Genomic DNA, 12,085 nt, shown 5'->3' on the forward strand with positions numbered 1-12,085 from the left:
TCAAACTGTCTAAGGTGACAAAAGCAAGGGCATGACTGGTGTCAGGTTCCATTGTGTGTGCTGTGGGCAGGGGAAATTAAAGTGCAGTCAGGAAAGAGAATACCTCCACCCTAGCTATCCTGTCTGGAAGACTCTCCCTTCTTTTAATGTATGCAGTTAGAACTATAGTTAACCTAGTGCACGACTATGTGCTATCACTGCATATCAGTGAAAACAATCCTACACTCCAGCAACAATGTACTATAAATGTTTAAGGGGTCTTCAAGTTAATGGGCCATCCTAGCCTCTTCTATTCCGTAATCTAGTAAAGTGAGGTGAGTGACCCAAGTTCTCTGTGCTATTGTTCGGCAAACTCTGTACTTTCATGTGCATCCAAGCATGAGCAGGATATTGGCTATTTTTATACTATGTTTCGTGTATTAGCTCTGACTGAATCCTGTATATCATATTTTAGTCCAGGGCCCACCCAAAGAGCATTACGTTGTGTACCACTTTCAGTCGAAACTTTCTCTTTTTGTTCACAGATTTCTTATGCAGTCCCTTGCCCAGTATAAGCAGAGCTAAAGTCTCCCTGGCACTGGTAAAGGCCTTTTTGCTCCTCTGTGCCTTTAACTTGCTCACCTCCTTCCCCCGATTCTCAAGCCCTTGGACAATTCTCTCACCCATGGCCTACCTTATCCATGCTCGTCGGGTTGTCAGTGACCTATGTTTCCTGACTGCTCGCTAAGGTATTGCTGTAAGTTGGCTTTTGGCCTCAGAGTCCTCACCTAGAGCTCTCTCCCCTTTGATGTCTGTGTTGGAGGTCATTGTACCTGCCACCACTTGGGAAGAGACACTCCTGCTCCCTGTTCCCTGTTATGTTTTGCTAGCTTACCTTCTGCCAAGCCCCAATGGTGCAGATACTGAATGTGCTCTTCACACCAGGACATATTGTTCATATTCACAGGATCTCATCAATCTCTGAAATCGAGTTCCTCTGTTTCCAATGGTCCTTTTGAAAATTCACCTCAATGTAGCAGGCTTTCAGAGAGTTATACACAAGCACCCATCCTTCTCATGGGCAAAGATCCGCCCCCAAACCATCATTTGGTTTTGTCTCTAGAGCTCTTGGTTTTTGTTGTTGGCACATACCAGTGCTTTTATTTAGACCACCAATTTTCTGTACTTTATTATGCTTAATGTAGTTTTGCTGCTGCCAACAATCAAGCTATGTATACCAACTTAATTTGTTGCCTCCGATTTCAAATTCCTTCACATTAAAGAGCGTTTTTAAAATGTATAATTTAATATTGTGCTTTTTATGATGACATAACATCTATTAATCTGGTCAATTATTTAATTTTCCAAACACTCTTGGACTCCATGAGTAGGTATTGCAGACCCCAGTGTCCAAGGACCAACGGTTAAGACCTGCTGTCTTTGCTGTCTTATTGTACCAGAAGTAGAAATTGTGAAATTGGATCGCACTTGTGCAATGTTTTTATAAGATTGCTTCACATACATCAGTTTATCACAGCCAAACTAATTAGCTAGCAACGGTCCCTGTTCATGTTATTAGGCGTGAGTGGGGTTTCCTTAATAATATTTAATTTTAATTATGTTCTTAACATGGTGGCAGGAGAAGTGAAAAAAACTGTGCTCATACAACAACAGCCAAATAATGTTTTTGACAAGTCCATGAAGCAGAGTTTGTTCTTAAAAGGTGCTAATAGCTGCTTGAGAGGCCAAACGAAGGTGGGATAGCAGAGCAGGTACTGTAGTGTCGGAGGAAGTAATACGTGAAGAAATAAGAGGTGAGCATAAAAGAGCAGGCAATAAGAGAAAGAAAGGTGTAAGCAAGCAGCACGTGAAAGTCGTTGCATGGACTTTTTTCCCTCTGTTGGATGGCCAGCAATTTTCTTAGTTATATTTTTGATTAGGTACATAGTAGCATATAGAAAGAGGCGCAAATAATCCATGGCAATCTTTCAAATATTCCAAAAGGTATTTATAGGTGAATTTTATATATGTAATCCATAATTTTGTCTCATTTCGAGCTATCTCTTTTTATTGGGATCTCATTTAGAAGGTATGCATATTCTGTGTGAAAAACGTCAGAAGGTCGGACCTCTCATAACAGTTTGAAAGGCAAGACACCCGAAGAACATTACCAGGGCAATGAAAAAGGACCGGGACTCAAGAAAATCTATAGACCCTCTGTACAAATACTTCTTATTTTTAATAAACTGAAATACTTATTAAAATCTATAAAAAGGTTGTTTGCGTACAATACAAAAGACATATTAACATTGCAAGGTATTACTACAATAAGAGTTAATAGAAACTGTAGTGGAGCACAGAGATCAATATCACAGACAAAACACTCCATCAGGCTGTGCCTGCACATGCCTTACATAGATTAACAGTGTTGGGCAAGATAAGGAACTTCCGTCTTGATTACTTGATTCCAAACATGAATTTGTTTCAGCACATAATGTTAAATAATGTTTGAATGAGCTTAAATGCGGTACGTTTTCTGTTATAGTGTTCCAACTTAGACCTTTATGGCCAGCTTTACAATCTTTTGGGCGACAAACGTTTTGCTATCTTTTCCAATGTACGCCAGAGAATGAACGATTAATACTATAGTATTAGAACATTGGAACGTTGAGCTCCCCATTGAAAAAAATGGAGTACTCAGGGCTTCTAATGGCCAGTAGAATTGCCCGGAGCATCAACATTCAAATTGTTAACAAAGGCCCCACGGAGCCCAAGGAAATTTCTATCCCCTCGGGCTCTGTGAGGCCTTTTTTTTACAAAATAGAACCTTATGCCCTCTAGGGGCTTAATGTTCTAATAGCCTTAGAGCCCTCCCTAACTACCTCTACCGGCCATTAAAGGCCCGCTCCCTTATTGAAGGCCCTCACCTTCGGCTCAGGGCTTTAACGCTGGAGCGGGCCTTTAAAGGCCAGTAGAGCCGCTATGGTGAGCTCTAATGCTATAATATACTATTAGTTGGTTAGGTAAGTAAAGCAGCAATGCACTAATGCAATATCAACACAAACGTTGATAGTGACGAGATATTTGACATAACAACTCTGAAATGTGTGATCTGAAAGAGTTACTGTAAATCACAACTCCAAAATGTGTGGACTGAGTTACTTTACATCAGGGTCAGACTGGAGCAGAAAATAGGCTGGGCACCAAAAAAACGTAGCTCTCATTAGTGAATTACAAGGCTAAAAATTGGCCATGAGGGCAGTTTTGAACTTGAAGATATGCTCTACAAGTGTTTTGAAAGGTATAGAAGACTGCATGGATTTGAGCTTGTTGCAGGCAATGTTTACAATAATAGTAGGGAAATTAACAGTAACAAGCATTGGCAATGCTGATGGGCCTGTCTTACTGTCAAACCAGACCTAAAAATCAATGTGGGTTTATGTTTGACCTCTCCCGATCTGTGGTGCGTCCAGAGAAAACACCATATATTATTTAGTTACCTAAGATTCTTTACTTAATAGATTGGACTGCATTGTCATGTGTGTGCCCCTGAAAGCTCTACTTCAGACAGATGGATAAATAAATAAACAGCTGTGTGGAGGGCACGCACTTATTTCGTGGAAGTACACAACTTCTGCCCAAACGAAATATGTGCTCCTGGCTCAAAACATGTGGGCGGAGGCAAAGCCCTCCTGTAGTTTTGCTCACATAAATGTCTGGCGAGAACTAAGCAGACGATAAACTCCGGCCCAGAAGATCATAAAATAAGCCCACAAGCAGTAAAAATATCCCACAGGCTGACTTGTCAGACTAGACCTTCGTGTAATGCCTGATTGCTCTAGGCCAGTCTGACCCAGCTGTGTGTCACAATTCCGAAATCTATAGTCTGAAAGAGTTACTGTACAACCCAACTTCAAAATGTGTGGTCTGAAAAAATAATTACTGTATATAACAACTCCGAAATGTGTGGTCTAAAAGATTTCAACACACCTTTCAGCCTTTAATGTCGTGATGTGTGCCACGCATATTTTGTCATCTTGCCTTTCCTTAAATATTATATCGCAATAGTATTTTGCATGGAAATTGCATAATGGTAATTTGCCACAATGGTGCTTGACTATTGTTCTGTTTGTGCTTTCTTTCCCTTTGGCATTTGTTTAGATTCATGCGCTCTCTCTCACGGTCCCTTCCACTCTATATGACATTGGCCTGGATTTATTCTGTGGCCATGATTGTCAAAAGTATAGTGTACGAGAAGGAGGCTCGACTTAAGGAAATGGTCAGGATGATGGGACTGGACAATGGCACCTACAGGCTCAGCTGGTTCATCAGCAGCTTCATTCCTTTCTGCATCAGCTCTTTCCTGCTCACGCTTGTGCTTAAGGTGATCAATTAATTCCATTATGATTTTGAATTCAAAATAATTTAACATGTGGAATGATATATGCATGCTGTGATTTCTTCCTTAATTTCGACCCTTACAAAATCACGACAAATAGAGCATCTCTCTTTTGCAATAGTGACTAGCAAAGATATTCCTCATCGGGATGCATGTCTCTTTCTGCAAATAGTGCCTGCAATGCATTGGATTCTTGTGACGCCATTTCACATCCCTCTGCAGGGACACGAATGTTACCGATATCAGGGTTTATAAAACTTACGGACATATTTACAAAGAAGTGGCGGAGTGAGGCGTTAGACGTCATGGCTTAACGCCTCACTCCGCCACTTTAGAAATGCAAAGCTCCACCATATTTAAACAATATGGTGCAGCCTTGCGTTTCACCTTCCGCTGGCGCTACACTTAGCTGCCTAGCACCAACGCAGGCACCCTTGCACCTTAGTGCAAGGGTGAGGGTGTCTGCGTGCAGGGGAAGATTGTTTTTGTGTACAAAGGAGACCCTTCCTGCACATAAACAATCCTTAAATGCCATTCGGTCACTTCTATGTGTGCTGCTTAACAGCACATATGGAAGTTACAAAATGTAATTTTCTTTTATTTATTCTTTCTGTGCAGGAAGGGACACCTTCCTACACATTAACAATCCAAGGCGTTTTTCTTTTTCCATGTGTGCTCCACAAGGCAGAACACATGGAAAAAGCAAAAACAAGGAAAAATAAAGCATTTCTTCTCATTTCACCATGTTAATACCAGGTTTTCCCTGGTCTTCATTTTTGCGCTGCCTCCTATTCACACCACCCTTGTAAATAGGGGCAACGTCAAAATCAATGGGTGTTGCGGTGGAACTCCCACCGCAACACCCACTGCCCACCCCTTTCACGCTAAATATAGCAGGAAAGGGGGCCCTATTTAGAAAGCAGATAAGGCAAAGCCTCTATCGCCACAGGAACATCTGAAAAAGTGACGTTCCTGTGACAATAGGGGCTTGTACATATGCCCCCTAATTTGGCAGCTTAAAATAATTTCGGGAATAGCTGATTTCCTTGCGTATCACAGCCCCTTTGCATACTCAAAGGCGCAAAGATTCTCTCAACGCAATGCAATGTCTGAATGTGCATCATTACGTTGTATTAGCCACAAAAAGTTGTGAGGCACCGCATTTACCGGGCGTCATGTGTTGTTGGTCGAATCAATCACACTTGAGCTATAATTGCCTTATTTGCACAGCGCTAAATGCAATTTAGGCATCACGCAGGACCCCACGTGCCACAATCTTTGGTGGCTCCCTCAAATGATCTCCTTCTTCACGGATTCCCTCACTGACACTCTCCAGTGGTCCCCATCATCTCTCTTAGCCCCTCTCCCTCATTTATTTATTTATTTTATAGCTCTACTCATCCCTATGTAAACAGCATTATAATATGTGAGAGGTTATACGCGAAATGTAGTTAAGTAGGGCATACATGTTTGGTTTTGTTGATTGGTTTTTGCACAGTTATTCCAAGTGACTCTGAACTACCATGTGGTAGGAAGAGAGAGCGGCAGACTATCGTACTAAATAATCTGATGCATGGAATAAGTAGTAATTTACAGGTATCGACCACAATTCACATTGTATGTGATTTAAGTCCGTCACTAATATACATAGATAATATGCCAATAATTAATCACTTGAAAAAAAATGTAGGTCAAGCATTTTCTTAGTTCATTGAATTACATGTAGCACCCTCTATAGAGATAGACCACTGAACAGAGTTATCCATTCCAAACCTAGGGCCTCATTTATGAGAAATGACGCATCGCTGCGTGAAAGCAGCGATGCGTCACTTCTCAGTGCGCACTCCTTGCGACATTCCTGATGCTTCATATTTAATGTGACGCATCATGTCGCAAGGAGTTACAGATACGTCAGTATTTCTGACGTATCTGTAAGCGCAAAAGTGACGCATTGCTGGAGTGTGTCACAAAAGTGACGCATCTCCAGCAATGCGTCCTTTCACATGGGGCAAGCCTGATGTGAGGCAGGCGCAAGATTTTGACGCAACAGTGTCCTAAAAGTACGCAGTGAAATCTCATAGATTTCACTGCGTCACTTCTACGACCCTTCCTTGCGTCAATACGCCCCCCTTGCATACATTATACCTGGCGCAGGTATAATGTGGCGCAGGGGTTTCAAAAGTGACGCATCTACATAGATGCGTCACTTTGTAAATATAGCGCAACAAGGCGCATTTTTTACGCCTCTGGTGCGTCACAAAAAGTGACGCACCGGCGGCATAAAAGTGACGCACGGCCTCATAAATGAGCCCCTAAAGTTTAGTTGACCTGGCTTTCTGAGGAATCCTAAAGGTCTCTGCACTGTTCCTTTCCAATTTTGCCCACTTCGCACATATTATCAAGGTTTTTATGCAACACGATGCGGTTTCAGTGCTGCTCCGACTAAAATTTCTGCACAACATGCTTTTTGTGTAAAATAGTTTATCAATGCTAGCACTTGTACCGCTGTCCTTCGTATAGGACTTCTTTACATCTTTACATCTGGGCCAGGAGGAACAAACAAGAACAATTCCTGTAGAAATTTGTTAGCCTGCGAAGATCACTTCTCAACCAAATGAATCAATTAAATTGATTTATCGAGTACGTACTTATAAACAGCCACCATCCCTAGAATATTTGTCCAGTTGCCCAGAACCGAAAATCCATCACTCATATCAATAAATCAATCAATAATTCGATTTGTATAGCACAGTTAATCACCCAAGAGGGTATCCAGGTGCTTGCAGGGTGTGAAGACTCAGTCGAAGAGTCAGGTCTTGAGTGTTTTTCAGAATCTCAGTAGAGATGGGGATGTACGGAGCTGGAGGGTGAGGCTGTTCCACGTGTTTGCTGCGAGGTAGGAGAAGGAACGTCCTCCGCTCTTACTTCTGTTGATGTCATGTGTGTGGGTGATCAAGAGGGAGGCAGATCATAGCTGTCTGGTAGATGAAAGTTTTAGAGGTGGCTGATGTAGGCCAGGTCTAGATTGTGAAGGGCCTTGTATGTGTGGGTCAGTAACTTAAATTGGGATCTCTTCTTTACTGGGTGCAAATCGAGTTCCTTCAGGTGATAGGACATATGGGTCCATCGGGTGAGGTCAAGCGCAAGCTGGTGTTCTGAATGGAGTGTAGTCAATGGAGGAGGTGTGTGGTGATCCCTGAGTAAAGAGCGTTGCCATCGTCTAGTCTGCTAGTGATGAGGGCATGTGTGAAGGTGCGTCTAATGTTCATGGGGAGCCATTAAAATATGTTTCAAAGGGATCACTGACATAATATCGAATACAAAAATATAGAATTACAAAAATATCAATGACAAAATATAGAATGAAAAAATATCGAAGTCCTATCTACAAACAGGTAAGTACAAAAATATCGATCAAAAATAAAGTTTAAAAAAAATAGTTAGTCAAAATATCGAATTTAAAATTAATAAAATAATAAATATAATTAACTAAAACATACTTAAAAATACTTAAATAACCTTAAAATTAGTAAATAATTAATTTAAGTTAAAAAAATAAACACACCATTTTTTTAACACATACATATATATATATTAACGTAATATTAACATAATATTAATTCAAAATATACAATATTTTTACTGTAGGATAGCGGGAGGGTAAAATCTACTATTACCACTCCCGTAAGTGCGACAGTAGGGAAAGCATTGGATAGTGTAGGGGTAAAACTTACTATTCCCACTTCAGTGAGTGCAACAGTAGGGAAAGCATTGGATAGCGGGAGGGTAAAAATTACTATTCCCACTCCAGAGAGTGCAACAGTAGGGAAAACATTGGATAGCGTAGGGGTAATATTACTGTTCCGACTCCAGAGAATGTAACAGTAGGGAAAGCGATGGATAGCGTAGGGGTAAAAATTACTATTCCCACTCCAGAGAGTGCAAAAGTAGGGAAAGAGTTGGATAGCGGGAGGGTACAAATTACTATTCCCACTGCAGAGAGTGCAACAGTAGGGAAAGGGTTGGATAGCGTAGGGTTAAAAATTACTATTCCTACTCCAGAGAGTGCAACAGTAGGGGAAGCGTTGGATAGTGGGAGGGTAAGAATGACTATTCCCACTCCAAAAGAGTGCAAAAGTAGGGAAAGCATTGGATAGCGTAGAGGTAAAAATTACTATTCCCACTCCAGGGAGCTTAACAGTAGGGAAAGTAATGATTTAATATATTAATAAAAATAAATTAAATATCAATATCAATAAAACATTAAATAAAATGAATTACCAATTTAATAATATGTAATAATTAATTAAGTAGACATACAAATAAATGTTAGTTATTAAAAAATAATTGCCTATTCATAATTAATTAACAACTAATTAATGTTCAATAACAAAAACTAATTAATAATACAAATTAATACCAATTAATAATTAATTAACAGTAAATTAATTATGAATACACAAAAAGTCTTTTTAATATGTAATTAATTACAATTAAATTACTTCCCACCCTATTCCCCTATAAACCCACAATCCGCTACAGGAAATATATTAAAACAATTATCATAATTATCAATTAATCAATTAATACAAATTAAATACCAATTAATAAAGAATAATTACCAGTTAAAAAATAATAAACAATAAATTAAAAATCAGTAAAAACCAATAAATAAATAACAATTATTTACTTAATTACAATTAAATTACTTCCCACCCTATTTCCCTATAAACCCACAACCCGCTACAGAAAATAAATTAATAACATTAACATAATTATCAAATAATCAATTAATAAAAATGGATTACCAATTACAAATTAATTAACAATAAATTAAAATGAATACCAATAAATACATAACAATATTTAATTAATTACAATTAAATTACTTCCCACCCTATTCCCCTAAAAACCCACAACCGCTACAGAACTAAAACGCAAAATTAAATTAAAAATAATTAGTAATTTCTAAAAATGTATATTTAATTTAATATAATTAAATTACTTCCCACCCTATTCCCCTATAACCCCACAACCCGCTACAGAATTGAACTACGCAAAAATAAATAACATAAAATTCATTACTTAAAATAAATTACAAAAATAATATACACTTTTCACACATATACTAACATAATAAAACACTTCGATATTATTAAAAATTCGATACATTTTAATACCTTTATTATATACTTCGATATTTTGACTTTCTATATTTTGAAGATCGATATTAAATTACTTACCTTCAATTCGATATTTTTCACCACTATATTGTGTCCATTCGATATTTTCTCCATTCTATATTTTGACTTCAATATTATGGCTATTATGTATTTTGAATTCAATATTATGTCTATTTACCATTTTGAAGCATGAACAGAGTGAAGAAGTAGGCAGAGGAGACTGCGTTGATCTGGGACTTCATTGTCAGCTTGCTGTCGAGGAGGATGCTGAGGTATCTGTCATGATCCAAAAGGCTGGGTTCTGGTCCTAAGTATGCAGGCCACTAGGAAGCATTCCGTTTTGTCAGTGCTGAGCTTTAGGCAGTTGTGTTTCATCCAGTTGACAACGCTCGTCATGCACCTGTGCAATATGGTTCTGGTGGGGTCCTTGCAGAGGGGTAGGATGAGTCAAGTGTTGTCTGTGTATGATATGATGTTGAGCGTGTTGGATCTCACAATGTTGGCCAGGGATGTCATGTATATATTGAAGAGAGTGGGACTGAGGGATTAGCCCTTGGGGACACCCATATGACTTCAATGGGGAATGGAGGTAGGCAGACTTTCTGAGTTCTTCCAGTTAGGAATGAGGCGATCCATCTGAGAACATTCCCTTAGGTGCCAATGTTGAGTAGCCCAGTGATCAGCATTGGGTGGGATAATGTGTTGAATGTTGCTGAGAGGTTGAGGAGGATCCGGGCTGCTGTCATCCTTGGTTGAGGAGGGCTCTGATGTTGTCTGTGATCAGGGTGGGCTCAGTGCTTTTATTGCTGCGGAATCCTGATTGAAAGGAGTCAAGAAGATGGCTTTTCTTAAGATGTGTGGTGAGTTGTTTGTTGATGGCTTTCTCTAGTATCTTGGCAAGGAAGGGGAGCAGGGAGCATGGCCGGTAGTTCTTTAGTGGAGCTTGTGTTGGCTGATGGCTTCTTGAGTAGGGGTTTGATCTTGGGGCGTTTCAAAGTCTTCTGGGAAAATGACCCTCGAGGTGTTGAATAGTGAGGTGAAGTTGTGGATGGCCTTGTCACTTTAAAGGTTAAAGATGTGGTTATGCAGGGGTCATTGGGTGACACCGCCAGCCATATTAGGATGGGGGTGAACAGATGCCTTTCCACAGCGGCTTCTCCGCTGTGGAAAGGCATACAGTGATTTCTTTGCGGGCCCCAGGGTGAAAGGGGGTGCACATGGGGGTACCTATGTACCCCCCTGCATTTACATGCACAAAGCTCCAAAGCTCCAAACCTGTCACATGCCTGGTCCAGGCATGTGACAGGTTTGGAGCAATTGAAGGCATTTGTCCATTGGGTCTCGTTATTTTGCTCCAGCTGTGGTGGGGGCTCTCTGTTGGGCATGGATGGCAGTGTGTGCTGGTAATGTTGAAATGGATGATGACGTTGTCAGTTCAGGTGAGTTCAGTGAGGTGGCTGTAAGTGACGCTGTTCCTGGAGGTGAAATTGGGGTCCAGCATGCGTCCTGCAGTGTCTGTGGGGTCATGGAAGTGTTGGGTAGGTCCTATGTCATTCATGCATTTAAGGAGATTCAAGGGGTTGGAGTGGTCAATGAAGTGAAAGTTGAGTATTTGCAGTCGATGGTGAGGGGTGTGATAAAATCTGTGATGGAGTTGCAGAAGCTGGGGCATGGTCCAAAGGATGGTAGGCACGGGTGCCTCTGATGGGCTACTTGCCATCAGTTTAGAGTCTGAAGTTGAGGTGTTCCATGGTCGGGTGGGGTTGTCCGTACTGGTGGTGCAATGGATGGTCTCTTTGTAAATAATGGCAATTATTCCTCCTCTGGGGTTGATGATACACTTGTTGTGGGTGATCTTGTATCCTGTGGGTACTGCTGTAGCTATGTCGGGGATGATGAAAGGTTGAGTCAGGACTTAGTGAGAAAAAGGACGGGTGAGAGTGTGGAGATAAGGTCACACAGCTCAGTTGGGGATGCATGTGAGCTGGTGGTGGGGAGCTGTTGAGGCATGGTGATCTTGTATCCTGTGGGTAATGCTGTAGCTATGTCTGGGATGATGAAGGGATGAGCCAGGACTCAGTGTGAAAATGGACGGGTGAGAGTGTGAAGATAAGGTCATACAGCTCAATAGAGGATGCATGTGAGCTGGTGGTGGGGAGCTGTTGAGGCATGGTGAGAGGTCCATATGGTGCGTGATGGTGCACTGATGGGCATGTTGAGGCAGATGAAGCTGCACTAGGCATAGGTGCAGTGGCCTACGATGATGTGAAGGGAGGCACGAGAACAGAGTTTGCTAGGATGCCCAGCATTTTGTGCAGATAGCTCTGTGGTGGTATAGCTTTGAGGGTTTCTTGACTGGGCAAGGTCCTCGTGCAGACGGGCACTAAAGGACATGCTTTTGGCATGCCTCCTACACGCAGCCGCCGTTAAGTAGGTCCCGGGGAAGGTGTGGGTGAGGTGGGCTGCGCTAGTAAACTGGGTTCAAGAGGTGGGACAAATGCATAAGAGAGCAGGTAAGGGAAGG

The 12,085-nt window shown here is 41.0% G+C and overlaps 1 protein-coding gene across 2 annotated transcripts in view; it reads left to right on the forward strand.

The window, feature by feature from the left end:
* LOC147727632 (phospholipid-transporting ATPase ABCA1-like) overlaps positions 1 to 12,085 on the forward strand; it is a 2,839,360-nt gene that overhangs the window by 1,271,292 nt on the left and 1,555,983 nt on the right. The window contains exon 15 of one of the 2 annotated variants that reach the window (XM_086961650.1): positions 4,141 to 4,363. The exons of the other annotated variant lie outside the window; for it this stretch is intronic. Within the exon in view, the coding sequence (XP_086817776.1) occupies positions 4,141 to 4,363 (223 nt within the window). The remainder of the gene's footprint in view (positions 1 to 4,140; positions 4,364 to 12,085) is intronic. 2 annotated transcript variants of the gene reach the window in all.

This window comes from Lissotriton vulgaris, chromosome 3_1 (assembly GCF_964263255.1).
Source record: "Lissotriton vulgaris chromosome 3_1, aLisVul1.2, whole genome shotgun sequence".
Lineage (NCBI taxonomy): Eukaryota > Metazoa > Chordata > Amphibia > Caudata > Salamandridae > Lissotriton > Lissotriton vulgaris.